The sequence below is a fragment of the Carcharhinus amblyrhynchos genome, chromosome 22 (assembly GCF_965287045.1).
Source record: "Carcharhinus amblyrhynchos chromosome 22, sCarAmb.v2.hapA, whole genome shotgun sequence".
Taxonomy (NCBI): domain Eukaryota; kingdom Metazoa; phylum Chordata; class Chondrichthyes; order Carcharhiniformes; family Carcharhinidae; genus Carcharhinus; species Carcharhinus amblyrhynchos.
The window spans coordinates 19,440,081-19,460,481 of record NC_137345.1 but is presented as its reverse complement, the minus strand read 5'-3'; the positions used below and the strand labels follow the sequence as shown (position 1 = coordinate 19,460,481).

The 20,401-nt window shown below is 42.1% G+C and overlaps 1 protein-coding gene across 3 annotated transcripts in view; it reads left to right on the top strand.

Moving 5' to 3' along the window:
• Positions 1-20,401, top strand: part of LOC145356986 (plexin-A2-like) — a 470,896-nt gene that overhangs the window by 414,186 nt on the left and 36,309 nt on the right. For all 3 annotated transcript variants that reach the window (XM_080210014.1, XM_080210012.1, XM_080210013.1), the window contains 3 exons: positions 14,275-14,341; positions 15,818-15,964; positions 18,210-18,369. In XM_080210014.1, the coding sequence (XP_080066140.1) occupies positions 14,275-14,341; positions 15,818-15,964; positions 18,210-18,369 (374 nt within the window). The remainder of the gene's footprint in view (positions 1-14,274; positions 14,342-15,817; positions 15,965-18,209; positions 18,370-20,401) is intronic.

The window sequence follows — 20,401 nt, the reverse complement described above, 5'->3', positions numbered from 1 at the left end:
CAATAGAAATGTAAGCACTTACTATGTGTGCGATTCCTAGCTTAATGCCACTCGAGAATTTCAGTTAACAATAAAAAGAGGGAAGTTTTATATGAGGATCCCGCATTGCAGGAAGCTGGATAAAGGGATTTGAAACATGAAGAATCAGACTTGTAAAATTTTTCTTAATGATTGACTTCATGTAGATTTTTTTACATGAAGCATGAGGATTATAAAATGCTTGTGCTCTCGGTTTTAACACAAACGTTTGCCATTTGAACTTTATTGGTTTTGCAAACCCTTCTGCATGTCTGAATTTTCCCCCATATGAACTTTGGCCAGGATCTAGGGAGAACCCCTGCTATTCTTTGAATAGCGCTGAGAGATCTTTTCCGTTCGCCTGGGTGGCCAGCCTGGAGCCTTTATTTAATGCCTTATCTGAAAAGCAGTTGCAGTGTTGCCAGAACACTTCCAGCTTGCAATTTATTCATGCTTTGTGGATTATTTTATTTAAATGCAGATTTCCTATGCTAAGGCGCATGGTTACTCAGTAAGGCATCGATGACTTGGACAATGACATTTCTTGCCTTCTGCGGGACTGGATCTTTCATGTCAGCTCCCATCCAACAGTGAGCACTCCGCTCGGTAAAAGGCCACAGAACTGCTGCCTCAATTGTACCCAGGAGGACCTGGGTACAATTCCAGCCTTGGGTGACTGCGTGGGTTTCCTCCGGGTGCTCCAGTTTCCTCCCCCAGTCCAAAGGTGCGCAGGTTAGGTGAATTGGCCATGCCAATTTTCCCTTTTAGTATCAGGGGGATGCGTTTTGGAAGATCTAATACAGGTGGGGAATATACAGTAAGTGGCAGAATCCTTAAGAGTATTGACAAGCAGAAGGATCTGGGTGTACAGGTTCACAGGTCACTGAAAGTGGCAATGCAAGTGGAGACGGTAGTCAAGAAGGCATACAGTATGCTTGCCTTCATCGGCTGGGGCATTGAGTTTAAAATTTTGAACATCATGTTGCAGTTTTATAGAATCTTAGTTAGGCTACCCTTGGAATATAGTGTTCAATTCTGGTTGCCACACTACCAGAAGCGTGTGAAGACTTTGGAGAGGGTACGGAAAAGATTTACCAGGATGCTGCCTGGTATGGAGGGCATTAGCTACGAGAAGAGGTTGGAGTAACTTGGTTTGTTCTCACTGGAAAGACGGAGGTTAAGGGGTGACCTGATAAAAGTCTACAAGATTATGAAGGACATGGACAAAGTGGATAGTCAGAAGCTTTTTCTCGGGATGGAAGAGTTAATTACTAGAGGACATAGGTTTAAGGTGTGAGGAGTAAGGTTTAACGGAGATGTATGAGGCAAATTTTTAAATAGAGGCTGGTGGGTGCCTAGAACTGACTGCCAGGGGAGATAATGGAAGCAGATACAATAGTGACTTTTAAGGGGTGTCTTGACAAATACACGAGTATGATGGGAATGGAGGGATGTGGTCCCCGGAAGGCTAGGGGGTTTTAGTTCAGACAGGCAGCATGGTCAGTGCAGGCCTGGAGCGCCGAAGGGCCTGTTCCTGTACTGTAATTTTGTTTGTTCTTTGATTAGCAGGATAAAAACTGAGGTTATGGGTATAGGGCATGGGTGGGATTGTTGTCGGCGCAGCCTTGATGGCCTGAATGGCCTCTTTCTGCACTGTAGGCTTTTTATGATATGATTCTAACTCCCCAAAAGGGGAACATTCAATGAGTATTTGGAGTAACATTGGTAGAGTTACCAACTGATTGGGTTCAATCCAAATTCATAGCTGATGGCTATTAAATATTATCAGTAGCGATCAGCTGAATTCTGGATTGATCTAAAATGGAATAACTTTCCATCAGTTCAGCATAGGATAGAAACTCCCAAAGCCTCATTTGATCCTTAGTTTGACATATTCAGTGAAAATAATTTCGAATGTTGTCAGATATTTTTTCTGTGTTTACCAAGGGAACAGCAGTGATCCAGAATGAATAAAGCAGGAATTAGCATGTCACCTGAGAACACTTGTAGGTAGCAATTTAGGATATTACTAGTATTTAATATAACATTTCTTGCAGAGTTACTGAAAGATTTAATTTCAATTCATCTTGACTTCTGCGTAGGCCAGAGGGAATACAACAGATTATTTTCATAAAATGAGAAATAAAATCTTTTCTAGCAATATCAAAATAGCCAATTTCCATGGCTACTCTTTTCCCAGATTTTCCCCCCCCCCACTGTCCCCCTTCTGCTGCTGGTGACTCCTCCATCATCCTGGTCAAGTTTCCTTAGGGTTAACATGCAAGTTCAGTTGGCAGTTAGGAAGGCAAATGTAATGTTAGCATTCATGTCGAGAGGGCTAGAATACAAGAGCAGGGGTGTACTTCAGAGGCTGTATAAGTCTCTTGTCAGATCCCATGTGGAGTATTGTGAGCAATTTTGGGCTCTGTGTCTAAGGAGGGATATGCTGGCCTTGGAAAGGATCCAGAGGAGGTTCATAAGAATGATCCTTGGAATGAAGAGCTTGTCATTGGAGGACCCTGGGTCTAAACTCGTTGGAACTTAGAAGGATGAGGGGGGATTTTATTGAAACTTACAGGATACGACGAGGCCTGGATAGAGTGGAAGTGGAGAGGATGTTTCCACTAGTAGAAAAAACTAGAACCGGAGGGCACAACTTCAGGCGAAAAGGGACAATCCTTTAAAACAGAGATGAGAAATTTCTTCAGCCAAAGAGTGGTGGATCTGTGGAACTCTTTGCCGCAGAAGGCTGTGGAGGCCAGGTCATTGAGTGAATTTAAGACAGAAATAGATAGGTTGTTGATTAATAAAGGGATCAGGGGTTATGGGGAAAGGCAGAAGAATGGGGATGAGAAAAATATCAGCCATGATTGAATAGTGGAGCAGACTCAATGGGCTGAGTGGCCTAATTCTGCTCCTATGTCTTATGGCCTTTCACCATCCTTAAGCAGGAGCAAAAGTTGATAGAGCCTTGTAGCCACTCCAGCATCTGCTAGACGCATTTTTTGATTTTATTTTGAATTGATTTATTATTGTCACATGTATTAGTATATTAGACATTGAGAGGGCTGGCATTATTTTCTTTTAAAGAAAGGGGTGAATTTTACCATCCCGCCCACCACAAGAATCCAAGTGGACAAGGGGTGGATCATGGAAAGGCCCGTTGACCTCAGGTGGGATTTTCCAGTTTTGGGGTGAGCGTGGCTGGAAAATCCTGCCCAGAGTGTTGTGACCTCAAATAAATATTTTTTCAGTTACCAACCTAGATGAAATAATCACTATCATTTGTCTTATCTCTCCAATGGCACGATGGCACAGCGGTTAGCACTGCTGCCTCACAGCGCCAGGGATCTAGGTTCAATTCTGACCTTGGGTCACTGTCTGTGTGGAGTTTGCACATTCTTCCCATGTCTGCTTGGGTTTCCTCCGGGTGCTCCGCTTCCCTCCTGCAGTTCGAAAAATGTGCAGTTTAGGTGCATTGGCCAAGCTAAATTCTCCTTCAGTGTACCCAAAGGCGCTAGAGTGTGAGACTGTGGGATTTTCACAGTAACTTCATTGCAGTGTTAATGTAAGTCTACTTATGACACTAATAAGTAAACAATGTAAGCATGCTGAGCTTGCCCTTACAAGGGCAGTGTGAGATTGCTTTTCTGCCTATTCCAGTTGATGCAGCAATCCCATATTTTACTCCACGTCTTCAAGTCAAACCTAATTTCTTATTGAGCAGTTTGGATTATTCCCTTTAATTGGGGCCAACCGTGGGGCAGTTTCAGTCATCAGAGATGGTAAAACAATCAGTTTTAATTTGGAATCGGTGCAGTTACAATTGGCCCATCGCATGCGCATGTGAGTTTTGATTTGAGCTTAAGAGATTCAGATCAGCAGGGAGACTTTCAGTTGCCATGGACTAACATTAGTCCGCACAGATTGGCGTGATTCAGATGAGCTTGTGTCACTTAGCGTGTCTGTAGCCTTTGGAGGGGGTTGGGACACAATGTGAGCCTGAGCCGCAATCTAATTTCTGAAGGGCAAGGTGGCCTTTACTTTATAAGAACACACACACGCCAGATCCTGATGAAAGTCAGATGCTGAATCTATCATTTTTTTTTATTGTCTGTTTACTTCAGCAGGTTTTTTAAAAAAAATTTTGGATTTTTCAGAAGTTTTCTTATATGGGATATTCCCGAGCTCAGACTAGTTTAAGAATACATGTCATTTTTTTTTCATATTTTGTCCCTTGCATTGTGTATTTTCAAAATGGTTATGGTTGAATTTATGGTTAAAATTGATGGGAAACAGGTTTGTGTTTATTTTAAAACTGTATTGACGCAAGCTGCGTCTTAGAAAAATATGTTTATGATTGAAGATTCTCTTTGCCATTCCACTTATTGTGGTGAGTCTAGGGAAACTATTGTTACGTTTACCACAAAGCAAGTATGATGTTAGATATGGTTAATGTATCACAAAACTACAGTAAGATCAAAGAGCTCTAGTGATATCATGGGCAATTAATGTGTAACTTTTTTTATAGCACTGCTGCCTCACAGTGCCAGAGACCTAGGTTCAATCCGGCCTTGGGTGACTGTCTGTGTGGAGTCTGCACTTTCTCCCCATGTCTGCGTGGGTTTCCTCCAGGTGCTCTGTTCTCCTCCCACAGTCCAAAGATGTGTAGGGGTTAGGTTGGTTGTGCTAAATTGACAGAAAATGTATCAATGAGATTAGCAGGGTAAATGTGTGGGCTTACAAGAATAGGACCTGGGTGGGATTGTGGTCAGTACAGACTCGATGGGTCGAATGGCTTCCTTCTGCACTGTAGGGATTTTATGATTCTGTGATTCTTGTCAGGTTTATGATAATGATAAAGTGCTGACTGAAACACATTTCAGTTGCCCCATTTGATGTGCGCTTAATTTGGTCACATTTAAGGAGCTTTAACTTGTTAACCTCTATCGAAATGCCTGGTCACTTAAAGGTGGATGTGATGTTTTGGTAAAAATAAAAGTAACGGGAGTTTGGTTTTGCTGCAGTTTTTTTGTTTCTTTTTGGAACAATAGTTTGCTCAGAAAAAGGAAATTCTTTTGTCACAACCTTGGTCGCCATTTTGGCTTTTGAACATAAGAACATAAGAAATAGGAGCAGGAGTAGGCCATCTAGCCCTTCGAGCCTGCCCCGCCATTCAATAAGATCATGGCTGATCTGTTGTGGCTCAGTTCCACTTTCCCGCCCTCTCCCCATAACCCTTAATCCCTTCTCTTATCAAAAACCCATCAACCCGCTTCTTAAAAATATTTAGCGAGGCAGCCTCCACCACTTCAACGGGCAGAGAATTCCAGAGATTCACCACCCTTTGAGTGAAGAAGTTCCTCCTCAACTCCGTTCTAAACCGCCTCCCCTTTATCTTGAGGCTGTGCCCCCTAGTCCTACTGTCTTTTTTGAGCGGGAAGAGTCTCTCCACCTCTATCCTATCCATCCCATTCATCATCTTATACGTCTCAATGAGATCTCCCCTCATTCTTCTAAACTCTAACGAGTACAAGCCTAGTTTATTCAGCCTCTCCTCATAGCTCAATCCCCTCAACTCCGGTATCAGCCTAGTAAACCTCCTCTGCACTCCCTCCAGGGCCAAAATATCCTTGCGCAGGTGCGGCGCCCAAAACTGCACACAGTACTCCAGCTGCGGCCTCACCAATGCCCTATACAGCTGCAGCAAGACCTCCCTACTTTTATATTCAATCCCCCTCGCTATGAAGTTGCCAAACCGTGATAAAACTGGAGGCAACAGGTTCTCCCATTGTGAATGGACACTTTTCCTTTTCATTTGAACAGTCCTTTAGAGGGAATTCAAGGGATCAATGTGTGATCTTACATGGAAGACGGGCTGGATTTGCAACAAGGATGTAATAACACATCAGTTAATTTAATAGATAAAGAACCAAGCTTTATGAATATATGAACCTCAAGGTTTATATAGTATTTTGCAAACTAGAGGTCCCACAACCAGTTAGGGCAGTGGCAGGAACGTTGTGCCATGTTCCCAACATCCTCAATTACCAGGAATAAGGCATCAGAAGGAAGCCCACCCATGAAGAAATATGGAGCTTGGTTTAAAATGAAGGCTCCCAGGTTTCACACTGTGGGAGGAGTCAACTGGTCACTACTCATTTGCCTCCCCAATCCCACAGATTCCCATGCCAAATTAAAATTGGGATTCATAGCAGTTAACCCCTTTGTTTGCGCCCCATTGCCAGTAAGCTACTCTCTCAAGGGGAAGCACTTGTGAGTCTGATTTTACACTACCAGCACATGTTTTGGTACTTGTGTTCACGCACAAATTGTGTGCAAATGTCTCGGTGAACTTTAATTCTGAGAGTTTATTTTATTGGCAACAATATAATTTATGAAACTTTATACGATATATGTATTCAGCCATTCAGAAAAATTAAGAAAAGATTTAAAAAGAACATTGTGTTAAACTTACGGGGTATATACGTGGGATTACGGAGATAGGGCCTGGGCGAGATGCGCTGTCAGGGAGTGAGTGCAGACTTGACAAGCTGAATGGCCGCCTCCTTCACTGCAGCAATTTTATGATGATTGCTGTCATCCAGATAGATGTTTTACATGAGACTGCCCCTCATATGATTATGGGCACCTTCTAGCAGGATTCATCAGATTGTAATCAAAGTTTGGAAGTCTGCTTCAAGCCAGCAGTTAGGGTAGAGTTGCACTTATCAATCAATAATTCCTCTTCTCCACCGCTCTCCTCCCCCCCCTCCCAAGATCTTTGATAGTCCAGCAAACATCCAGAACCTGCCTAACGTGTCTTTGTTTAATATGCCCCAAATCCTTCATTTTGAGAATAAATGGCGGAACGAAGCGTTATATCTGGCATTGCAGATCGTATCTACTGTAACTACACTGCCATTAAATCCTCCCTAACAGTCGTGTTAAGCTGCAGGCTGTCCTTGGGCACTGATGTGATCTAATAAAGAGCTACTGCATTAGGTACTGCTGATAACCACCAGCAATGCTGGGAATTGTTAACAGGAGAGAGGGCACGTATCAGATTCCACCTTTGGAACCTACAGATGCAATTTCACTCAGTGATAACAGTTTTTTTTCTTCAAAGACTACACTGAATGGACAACTCTATACATTTCTCCCTTTCTGTCCTGCATAAAATGGATATTAGCTACTCTACCTTTCCAGAAACAAGTTGGCCTCTTTGTGACAACAACATGGTCAGTGCTCAATAATTTGAGACAAAGCTTTGACCATTGTTTGTATTTTATTGAAAGGAAGTTTCCTAGTTTGTTGTATTTTGAGCTTTTGGAGGTCTTGACTGTCGAAGGAGAGAAGTATCAAATTGCTCCCTATTGGGATGTTCAGGAAGAAATCTTATCCAGAAATTAAATAGAGAACATCTGAAATTCGCATTCCAAATAACTGAGGAAGATGGCCTCATGCAGATGCAGTGATATTTTTGTGTGAATTGGCTTTTACAATTTTTTTGAGGCATCTGGAAAAGATTGTCTGTGGCCTGAGGGAAACATTTTTATTCTCAAAAATGAGGGGTAGACTAAAATAACAATGGACAGTTTAGTTCTACTAATAGATTTTGACTCCACTTGAATGAAAACAGAAGGATATGAAGAAAACTGCTGTAAATACTGTAATGTCAGCATTAAATCTGCTGTATAAGTCACATTCTTTCAAAACTTCTGTGCGATACAAAACAAAAGGCCGGTGTATTCACAGTAAATATAGGTATCACTTGAGAAAAATTTGCATGTGTTATTTCAAATATAATGTTATATTATTAACCCACTATCTTTTCATTGTTCTTATTAAAGTGTTTATTATATTATATTCAAGTGGCTGGATATTTCATTCCTAACTTGTGCATAAGTCCCAGTCTGCCTTCAATAACTTATAAAAGGGAATTGAGTATATGCATATTTCCCAAGTTTTTGAGTTTGTTTATTGATGTCGCAAGTTGGCTCACATCAATACTACAATGAAGTTACTGTGAAAATCCCGAAGTCACCACACTCTGGCGCCTGTTGGGGTACACTGAGAGAATTTAGCACGGCCAGTGCACCTAACCAGCACGTCTTTCTGTGGGAGCAAACCAGGATACCCGGAGGAAGCCCACGCACACAAGGAGAGAACGTGTGGACTCAGCAGAGACAGTGGCCCAAGCTGGGAATTGAACCTGGGTCCCTGGTGCTGTGAGGCAGCAGTGCTAGCCAGTGTGCCAAAGTAAAATCTTTGCAAGTTTAGCATTATGCCACTAACGACATGAAGATGATTTCTGGTTTCTATCATGTTATTCTGAGTTGAACTTCGCTCGCATCTCTGGCATCCAAGATGGAAATCCCATCGACTCAGAATAGAGCTGCTGAAATGCAGCTCCCGACACTATGTTCAGTCAAGGAGTGACCTTGAACATGTTTGCGGGAACCAAATCCATGATCACGTCTGGATCTTCTCCATATGATATCTGTAAGGAGAAAAAAGAACAAAAAGAATTTGGATTTCTATAGTGCAAATCATATCCTGAGCATCTTCCAAACTCTGCTGTCAATTAAATGATTTTTGAAATGCAGTCAGAATTCTTCTGGCTTCAAAGGCAGCTGCCAGTTGGCGCAAGATCCTGCAAATGTGCTGAGAAAAATGGCCACTTGAGCCGTTTCTTAAAATAAAATGTTTATTTAAGATGTCATAGGCCAGACCATCTCATGCTTCTTGAAGTATCCTTTGCTTCCATCTAAGCAGCCAGAGGTTGATTCAGATTAACATCTTGAGTGTAAGACCACAGTTCTGACAGTGCAGCACTCTTTCTGCACAACACAGATGCCAAAGCAGTACATGTATTCAAGTTCCAGGTTGTAGCTTGAACCTACAGCTATCAGATGCAAAGAGATTTATTATCATGAGCTAAACTGGTGCTTTACAGAAAACAGAATACTATAAAGGATGGGAGCCTCTGGCCTCCCCATGTTGTCCTTGCAGCATGTGGGCATGGGATTTCCCATTGACTCCACCCAATATCGCAGGAAACCTGCTCTGTGTGTGTGTGTGTGTGTGTGTGTGTGTGTGTGTGAGATGGGGGGATGGGGGGGGGGGGGGGGGTAGTGGTGCACCATCATGGTGGTACAGTGGTTAGCATTGCTGCCTAACGGCACCAGGGACCTAGGCTCGATTGCCAGCTGAGTCACTCACTATCTGTGCAGAGTTCGCACGTGTCTGCGTGGGTTTCCTCCGGGTGCTCTCGTCTGTAAGATATGCTGATTAGGTGCATTAGCCACGCTAAATTCTCTCTGTGTACCCGAACAGGCACTGGAGTGTGGTGACTAGGGATTTTCACGGTAACTTAATGTAAGCCTGCTTGTGACCCTAATAAATAAATCTTTATAAGAAAATTGGCGGAACCTGAAATTCCAGCTGCCATAAACAACATAAAGGTTCTGGCCAAAATCAAATTTGAAATGAGTTTCTTACATGTACGACATTTTTGAAACCCATTCAACCGGATAATTTTCAGCAGCCATCGTAGAGAGGTTTTTTTTGCATAACATCTCTGTAATTAATTAAATGACGCCAAATGACAGATTAAAAATTTCTGCTCTTCCTTCAGTGTTAACCTTGGACAAAGCCAATCTTGACTGTGAGGCTAAAAAAATGAATTAGACATCCTCACAGGAGAACGATAAATACTTTTAAGCAGCTTTGTCCAATATTCTATAGAAAGAATGTTGGTTGAAATGATTTGCAACCAGTTAACTTTTTTTTTAACTGCGGAATAAAAAATCAATTGAAATATATTTGAGTAGACAACTTTAGAGGAACTGTAATTTTTTTTTCTCAATCAGCATTTTGCTTTCCCTGATTGTAAGTGGCTGTTGCAGCTCCAAGTTAAATTTAAGGCATTGTAGTGTAATTTTCTACACCTGCATCTGCAGACTCTGTTGCTATAAGGTCAAGTGAAGAAGTGACAGCCTTATATTGCACATATTCTATCTGTTCCCGTGGATGTATCATTTGCATATTTAAAATTCTAAAAGGGGGACAAACGGCACCTTCCAAGCAGAAATAGAATGATGTTTTCATAGATTAACATCTTAATGGAGTTTCCGTCTGCGGAATATCCAACAGATGTTAATAACCAGAGGTGACAGTTTTAACACTCTGCATCATTATCTCCCCACATATTGTATATATTCAGGTCAAGGGCCTCCATTACCAGCCCCTACCACTTGCAATACCATTTCATCACTTCTGCCATCTATTACTTGCAGACATAGATCCTGTTTCTTTTTGTGTGTAATGTTTTCAACAAAGATTCAATACAAGTGTGAATGGTATTCAACTACAGCAAGAGACTGGCAAAACTTGCAGAGATGTTCTTGCATTTGATCCTCTGAGCCATGAATGCCTATTCTCTCAGCTTTGAGCTGTGCGTGACAATCTGTGACAATAAGCTAAATAATGGTTATCTGTGGAACGATGGAGCATTCTACACTACATTGTATAAAGACTGTATCTTAGATGATAGCTGATACTGAATTCCCCTTTAAGTGCTTGAAAAGTTATGAGATAATGTAAATGTTGCCATTGTTACTTGTGCTAAGGTTTGGAACAAGAGTTTGTTTCAATTGAGTTGGTTTGGTCAGTTTAGTTTATTTATTAGTGTCACAAGTAGGCTTATCTTAACACTGCAAAGAAGTTACTGTGAAAATTCTCTAGTCGTCACACTCCGGCACCTGTTTGGGTACACTGAGGGAGAAGTTAGCACGGCCAACACACACAACCAGCATGTCTTTCCGACTGGGAGAAAACTGGAGCACCCGGAGGAAACCCACGTAGACATAGGGAAAATGTGCAACTTCCGCACTGGCAGTAACTCAAACCTGGAACTGAACTGGGATCCCTGGCACTGTGAGGCAGCAGTGCTAGCCACTGTGCCACAGTCGGTTAGTTGGATGGCTGGTTTGTGATGCCAACAGCATGGGTTCAATTCCCATGCTGGCTGCAGTTGTTCATGTAGGCCCTGCCTTCCCAAACTTGCCCCTGGCCGGAGGTATGATAATCCTCAGGTTACTACCGGTCACCTTTTGAGGGGGAGAGCAGCCTGTGATCATCTGGGAGTTCTGGCAACTTTACATTGCCTTTGATGTTACTGCCACCATATGTCTTGGCCACTTTCAATGAACATTGGATCATGTGCTTCTAATACCCATGGCTACCTTTGCTAATATATATATATATATGTAACATGTATAATTAAAACCACTTTATATCGAGCCCCGTATTAGTTACACTCTTTATAGAGATGATAACTTGTAAAAAAAAATATGGATTTCCCAGTGGCCAACTCAAAGGATCACACAACAAGAAGTCACATTTTAAGACTTTCATGATAACATTTTCTTTACTCAGAGAGTGGTTGGGGTGTGGAATGCACTGCTAGCAAAGTCGGACACTTCAGGAACTTCAAAGCGGTTATTGGATTAGCACATGGAGTACACCAGAATGATAAGTGGGATAGCTTGATCTTGGGCTCGGATGTAGCTCGGCACAACATCGAGAGCCGAAGGGCCTACACTGTGTTGTACGTTCTGTTTCTATGTTCCAAATACAGTGAAATCAACATAGGCTAAACATTACTTAAGTAGACGAGCGATACTCTGAACTACAGAAAAGATATTCCCCATGAACTTAACCAAAAGCCCCATGCCATGTTTATACATCTCAGTGGAAATGTAGTCTTGTGTCTAAAGTCCTAAGCTCCTCCCATCTTTGACAAGGTCTCTTTTTCATGCTGCCCCAGGGTAAATCTTCAGGTGTCCTTTCGAAATTAGTCCCTTCACTCAGCCCTGTGAGTGTAATTGATAACCCTTCCAGGAGCAAGTTACCTTCTGGTGATTCTGGGGCCTTTAACTCTTCACCAACCTGATTTCTTTGAACTGGTGATCCGTCCTCACCAGTACTCTCTATGGTGATTCATCTGTTCTCCTTTCCTGCTTGGCGTAGCCGCACTTATTATGGGTCATATTTCCCCAAATCTCTTGGTGTGTCTGATTGTAGGCCTGCAATTTTTCCATCCCAGTGTGGAGGAATCCAAATGTCCATCCACTTCAATGGGACCAGAAGATCCCACCAGTGAAAGAGGCCAGAAAATTCCAGTCTTGAGAGTCTGGATGGTGGCAAGCCCTGCTGCCTTACCCTTGGTGTTACAGAATCCAACAGTGCAGAAGGAGGTCATTCAGCCCATTGAGTCTGTACTGACCACCAGGCCGATCCTCATAACCCCACGCACTTACTCTAGCTAGTCCCCCTGACACTAAGGGATACTTCAGCATGGCCAATCCACCTAACCCACACATCTTTGGACTCTGGGAGGAAACTTGAGCACCCGGAGGAAACCCACACAGAAGCACGGAGAATGTGCAAACTCCGTACGGTGACTCAAGCTGGGAATCGAACCTGGTCCCTGGTGCTGTGAGGCAGCAGTGCTAACCACCATGCCACCCCTCAAGGGTTAAAACTTGTACCTGACTTGTAGTAGGTTTCAATTTCAGGTTTTGTCTTTGTAACCAGAAGGTGTCTCAGGCTTGTCTCTAGGCAGATCTTGCAGACATTCCCCACTCCAAGCTAATCCATTTTACCTTGAATTAAAGGACCCAGTTTGAAGCATAACCATCTTGCAGAGTTTGGTGTTGGTAACAAAATAGATAGCAAGTAAACAATGACCATCTAACCATGAAAGTCCTCGGTGCAATCCCCAATCTGTGTTCATTTAGCTAGTGAGTGTTGGCAATAGGGGAAAATGAAGTAAGTTGCACATCTCTGGTGACAGTTCAGGGATATTAGGTTTGGAGAATGTTGGGCTAAACTGTGATGACCCCTGTGTGTGAACAGCCTGTCATTAATTTAGCTAAGTTCATAATGTATGAAAAATGATTATTTGAGAGAATCATTGAGGTGTTTCTTTTGAATGCAATGGTTTCCAGAAGAGGGAGAAACCAGACCCTTGATTCTCCAATAGTGGAAAACTGAAGTATTGAATTTTTCTTTGCTTCCAAAACACTATTCTTTGAGCAGAATACCGCTGTGACTGCAATGTGACTACAGCTTTTGTCTCTGTCCTTGCACCAGTAACCAGCTGCTAAATTGGTTCCCTTTCCATTCATGTTGATGTGATGGTTTGAAAGCTATTCGACTTAAGATCAGAGTGAAATTAGTGGGCTATGAAGTACACCCTCACTACCCCAGCCTTGTAACTCACTCCCACTCCACTTCCATTCAACAGCCATTCGATTTACACTGTTTAACATTTTGATTGCGGCCACCTGGGCCGGGGTCTCTTGGCAAAGGTGCACTTCTCAGGCTTTTGGCTAAGTGTCAGATTGGGCCCAAGCTGGGGTGTAATGCCTTTCTCATCAGTTTGGATCTTGTATGCCCCTCTTGTGCAGACCATGAATTGGATTCCATTTGAATTGATTTTTGGAGCAAGCAAGAAGATAGATTAAGGGTTTGCCTGGTCCATTCTGAGCACTGGCTTTGTAACTTTACTAAAAATTTTAAATAAAATAAAACTAAAAGAAATTGGTTTTGGGCTTATTTTGTGTATTTCTGCCCATAAGAAGTAGATGGGAGAAGACATTTCCATCATATTGAACGATCTGGCTTGAGGCTGTGCACAGCATAGGATATCAATATATATTAACACAAAACTGCAACCAATTTTTCATCTTCAGCGCTTACATTTGTTTCCTCTTTTTCAGTGGTTGTATTTTTCTGGATTCCAATGTTTACTTTTAGGTGGTTTCCATCTTTGTTTCTAGTCATTTTCCCATGGTTAGACCACATTCATTATTTTGCTGTTCACAAAAAAGATGAGGCTGGTACTAAAAGAAAAGGTTTTTTTTAAAACTAATCTGAACAATGAGCAGCTTGTACCTTAGTGCAGTCGGGCAAACAGCATTGTAAGAATCAGGCTGATGGATCTTTAAGAGATTCCTTCATGAGAATAACGTCAGAATTTTTTTATGCCCATTTTCTTTCCCCCTGCTGCAGTTTGTGGATTCATCATCAATTCTGTCAAATAAACCGTTTGAAAATGTGGTATTCAAAATTGTTCATTAGAATTAATCTCTGGGATTTTATTTGCGTTTATTAATTTGCTCTGAAATCATTAATGCAGCCGTATTGCAAATCCCCTGAATGTTCCTCTTGTCTTTCTGATCTCAGGACTGAATCTGTGGCTGAGAAAATGTTGACAAATTGGTTTGCTTTCCTCCTCCATAAATTCCTGAAGGTGAGTTCCGACGATTCCTAAAGAAAAATTTGTTTGTTAGTGTCGCAACTAGGCTTACATTAACACTGCAATGCAGTTACTGTGAAAATCCCCCCCCACTGTTGCCACACTCCGGTGCTTGTTCAGGTACACTGAGGGAGAATTTGGCATGGCCAATTCACCTAACCTGCCCATCTTTGGACTGTGGGGGGAAACCGGAGGAAACCCACGCATACACAGGGAGAATGTGCAAACTCCACACAGACACCCAAGTCGGGATCCAACCTGCGTCCCTGGTGCTGTGAGGCAGCAGTGCTAACCACAGCGCCTTTGGAAACTTGTCAATGTTTATAACACTGTCGTGCAATCCTTATGAAAACGTTGCCTAGATATATTTAAGGGGATTTTTAATTTGAAAATGTAACAAAGTATACTACTTGTCGAGAACACTATAAAATCATTGCTTCTTGATGAGAGTGACTAATGAAATTGAGGTTGTACGGAATTAATCTTTTTAGGGCCAAGATATTTTATTAATGTTGTAAATTTATACTATTAATGTTTTGTTTAAAAAGAAACACTTTCATAGCAGTAATCCACATGGACGGCATGGTAGCATACTGGTTAGCACTAATGCTTCACAGCGCCAGGGACCTGGGTTCAATTTCTGGCTTGGGTCACTGTCTGTGCAGAATCTCCATGGGTTTCCCCCTGAGTGCTCCGGTTTCCTCCCACAGTCCAAAAGATGTGCTGATTAGGTGGATTGGCCATGCTAAATTCTCTCTTGGTGTACCTGAACAGGCACCAGAGTGTGGCAATTAGGGGATTTCACTAATTTCATTGCAGTGGTAATGTGAGCCTACTTGTGATGCTAATGAATAAACAAACTCTAAACTTAAACTGAATGTATTAGTTTGGAGTTGTTTAAAATTTCATATATCCTCATGTCAACCCAACAACTCCTCGGGTGAGGTTCATGTTCATGTTATATTGACTTATCACCTTTTCACCTTTTTGTGCAAGTTATAATCCTCCTCGTGTGTTTATTGTAGCTTTTCCACGGGTTTTTCATCAATTTTCCTCTTGCTCTGTGGGCTGTTGCCTTCATTAGGCACCTTTTTGACCTTGATTCCATCTGAGCGGTAAGGAAACGCACACAATGAAGTTTAAGATGGCAGATGTCAAGTAGTTCCTTACCACACAGTGAGAACCTCTTCTGTTGTGTTCTGATATTGCTGGAGACATAGCTTGTCGGGTTGAGAACAGATCAGTTTGTCATTCCACAGTCCGTGACATTTCAATAGCTGGCAACACTCCTGCGTCAACGTTGTCTGTTGGCTATGCCATCGAGTGTCATTAAGCCCTTCGCAGGCCCCTGAGACAAAGAAGACCATTGCCATTTCAAATCACTTGTAGATTGATAGCGGATGATTTAAAGAGCTAAGTCGTTGTGGTACAAGATGAGCCCAAAATAAATTGCACTGTTCAATTTTCCAGGAGTGTGCAGGAGAGCCTCTCTTCATGTTGTACTGTGCCATTAAACAGCAGATGGAGAAGGGACCAATTGACGCAATCACAGGCGAAGCACGCTACTCCTTGAGTGAGGATAAGTTGATCCGGCAGCAAACTGAATACAAAACTCTGGTGAGTTCGGCTGTCAAGCTTGGGCTGAGCAGCAAAATTGCATGTGTGCACTCGGAAGCTGGTGTTTGAAGCAAAATGTTCACTTGCACTAAAGTACAAAGACTTTTTTGATGAATCGCATTGACCGAATGCCAGGGCCTCAGTTTTGCCAACAACACTGAATAGATGCGCCCGTATTGATTATACTTGAGCATGCCCATAGACTTTACACGGGCTTTCACATTGGAACTTTCCATGACTGGCAGTCCATGTTGGCCCTGTACAGTGGATCTGTCAAAACAGGACTCGCAAATGTGTGTCTATTTAACCAATAACATTGGAGAACTCTTACCAACACACACAAGAGTTTGAACAAAGGACGGTCAGCATTGTTAAATCAATGCCAAATCATGCGCAACAATTGAACACTGGTGGCACAGTGATTAGCACTGCTGCCTCACAGTGCCAGAGACCCAAATTTGGTTCCAGCCTTGGGTGACCATCTATGTGGAGTTTCAACTTGCTCCCCATGTCTGCGTTGGTTTCCTCCAGGTGCTCTGGTTTCTTCCCACAGTCCAAAGATGTGTGGGTCAGGTGGGTTGGCCATGCTAACTTGAGCCTTGGTGTCCCAGGATGTGTAGGTTAAGGGGGATAAGCGGGGTTATGGCACTAGGGTAGGCCTGGGTAAGATGCTCTATCAAAGAATCAGTGCAGACTCAGTGGGCCGAGTGGTCTCCTTTTGCACTGTAGGGATTCTATGAATATCAGTAACAGAGATGAATAAAACAGAAAATGTTAAAATTTGAACTATATTTAAAAGAATATGTTTGTTTTAGTGCAAGTGAGATTGTAAATAATTGAGGCTTATCGTGTTGTTAAAAGTTTACTTTCATTAGAACGGACAAGTTCTAACCTTTTCGAGCATGTTTATGGGGGAATTACAGAATTTTTTTGTGCCATTAGGGAGGGTTTAAAGTAACTTTCAGGGGGTTGGAAGTCAAGATGTAATATTAAAAAGGTGAACTGGTGCACAAAGGTTGAGCAAGAACTCAAATAAGAAATAATGGGGTGTCATGCATTGTCCGGACCAGATGCTGAAGGAAGAGTGGAAATTGCTAAAAGTATACTGGTTAGCATTGTTGCCTCACAGCGCCAGGGACCCGGGTTCAATTCCCTGTGTGAGTCACTATCTGTCTGGAGTTGGCACATTCTCCCCGTGTCTGTGTGGGTTTCCTCCAGGTGCTCCAGTTTCCTCCCGCAGTCCAAAAATGCACGGGTTTGGTGGACTGGCACTGCTAAATTGCCCCTTAGTGTTGGGGGACTAGCTAAGGTGGATGCATGGAGTTATGGGGACTGGACCTGGGAGGGATTGTGGTTGGTGCAGACTCAATGGGCCGAATGGCCGCCTCTTGCACTGTAGGATTCTATGGTTGATGCGGTATACACAGACTTCCAAAGTTGTTTGATAAAATAACAAACAATATATTTGCTGGCAAAGTTGGAACCCTTGGAATAAAGGGGACAACAGCAGCAAATGGATACAAAGTTGACTGAGTGGTAGTAGTGAATGCTGGTTTTTCAGACTGGAGGAAGGAACGCAGTGACGTTCCCAAGTGATTTTCTTGGTATATATTAGTCACCTTGAATTGGGTGTGCCATGGGCACAACCGAAAAATGTTAAATGTTTGAAGTATTCTGAACTGTTCAGAGGATGGTGGACATAGGCTGATGGGATGGGCAGACGAAATTTAATACAGAGAAGTTTGCAGTGATGCATTTTGGTAGGAAGAATGAGGAGTGGCAATATAAAACAAAGGGCACAATCCTAAAGTGGCTGCAGGAACAGAGCAATCTGGTGCATTAATTGGTGATGGTTAGAAAGGCAGATGCAGTCCTAGGCTTTATAGATGGAAGCATAAAGTACTAAAGCAAGGAGGACACGATGAACCTTAATAAAACATTGGTTCAGCCATAGCTAGCATATTGTGTACCACAGTTTAGTAAGGATGTAGAGGCTTCGGAGAGTTTGCAAAACAAATTTTACAAGAATGGTTCCAGGTATGAGTGACTTCATTTACCTGGATAGGTTGGAAAATCTCAAACTGTCCTTCGAGAAGAGAAATTTGACAAAAAGTTGATAGAAGTGCTGAATTTGGGAAAAGCATGGGCAGTGTAAAATCTGTCTTGTATCCATGTATCTGTTTAGCCTTTTGGGTTGGATACACCAAGTTCATCTTTATTTTAAACATGACCTTTTTTTAAATAGATTCTGAACTGTGTGAATCCAGAGAATGAGAACAGTCCTGAGATTCCAGTGAAGGTGCTGAATTGTGATACAATCACCCAAGTTAAAGAGAAGATCCTGGACTCCAGCTATAAAAACGTACCTTATTCCCAGCGACCTCGAGCAGTTGATATGGACCTGGGTATGCATCGCATCAAATCTTAGCTTTATTCAGAGCTTAAAATAATAAGACACCCTTCATACCTGTGACATTTGTCGATCCAGGCCAGTGTTAGTTCCTACTTTTCCATTGATTATTTTTATATTTCCATTGTTTATCTAGCCCCACTGACTTTCAAAAGCTATTTGCAGTATGCTCTCTATTCTAACAACCCTTTTACTTGGAAAAAGAATGTTTGTACTTCCCCTTTCTACATTACTAGTACATTCCTGAAATCCATACCTCTTGTTAACAATTCACAGATCAGTGCAAATAATGCTCACGATTAAAAAGCAAGAGAGAAAATGCTGGAAAATATCAGTAGGTCTGGCAGCATCTGTAAGGAGAGGAAAGAACTGACATTTCAAGTCCAGATGACCCTTTGTCAATACTCACTATTTATTCTCTCAATCTCAACATGCATCGGGTCTTGAAGTCCTCAGCGAGACCACAGTAGTTGCTGCTACCCACTAAAATTTAGCAGTCTCTGTGATGTGGATTTCCCCTTTCCAATGGCCATTTAAAATCTGGCACCAAGTTGAAGGATCTCCAGGCAGCCTGAGGCAGTAATGCCGGCAACCTGACTTAAGTGGCCAATCGTAGTGAAGTGTTCTCGCAGACAGCAGACCAGGAAGTTCAAAGCATCAAATCACTTTTGTCAAATTTAAATGATCAGATAATAAAATAAATTATAATCGGTTTAACATAGAAGGTAAAATTTTTAAAAAGTGAACTTCTTTGAAAAAGTTTTTTGAAAATATGTAGGATTATTATCACAATGGAGAACTTTGACATTTCATAAATGAACACCATTTAGTCCAAATAATCTGTTTCTGTGCTGTCTGTTCTATATAATTATACTCAATGGTCTTCCTGTGCATGTACAGTTGTGGCTTTTTCTTTTCCTGTGTTGTCTAATGCCTGTCTCTCACCTATTTTCTAAAGGATTTTGCTTAATATTTGAGGGAAGGCTATCCAGGGCTGTTCAGTTATTAGCTTTAAATTTGATTAGCCCTTCCAATAGCATTTCTTTTATTTAAAATGTATCTGTTATTTATTCTGCCAGATCCTCCTCTGACACTCCTGTCGTCCTTCCTTCACTATTTTTGTTAGTCCACAGGCGAAATATTTGTTCAGGGTCTCTAAAGTTTTTATTTTCTCCTGTCAGTGTGGCATCTTTGTCCCAAGCGATGACCACTTATTTGATTGTCACTCTTCTCTGTGCTCTTCCTAAACCCCACCATTTCCTTTTTTGTTTTCCTCTCTATTTTTGCAATTATTCCTGTTTTATTTCCGTGCCCCCTCTTCAGTGGCTTTTCTTTCTGTTTGGTCCAATTCTGTTGGCCCAACGATGATCTCCTTACTCAAAGTGATGCTGACTTAATACAGCCCCTCAACTCTTGTTCAGACTGTTCTCACTCTAATCTTATGAAGCGTCTTCCTGACTCTGTGGTAGTTTCCTCACCAAAAGATTGTGACATCAAGCCTGACTCTTGCACATAATTCAAGCTGGCACTTCTCGGTTTGCGAGAGAGCTGCACCGTTGGACTGTTGCTTTTTCAGATGAAGTATTCAGCTGTGGCCCTGTCTGCCTCTACAGATGGACATGAAAGATCTCATGGCACTTTTTCTAGAGAGGAGCGGGGCATTCTCCTGATATGACCATGTTCTTCCTCAGTCCCTTCCATCCAAATGGATTCACTGGCCATTCCTTGTTTGTGGGGCCATGTTGCACACAAACTGCAGTGTTAGCTTCATAGGAGTGGCTATTCTTGGAAAGTAGTTGGTTTGTGAAATGTGTAATAATATCCTGAGAATATTCATAGAAACATAGAAGAACAAGTAGGCCATTCGGCCCTTCGAGCCTGCTCCACCATTCATTTTGATTGCGGCTAATCATCAAATTCAATATCCTGATCCCATCTTCCACCATATCTCTTGAACCCTTTAGCTCCAGGAGCTATATCTAATTTCTTGTTTTGGCCCCAACTACTTTCTGTGGTAGTGAATTCCA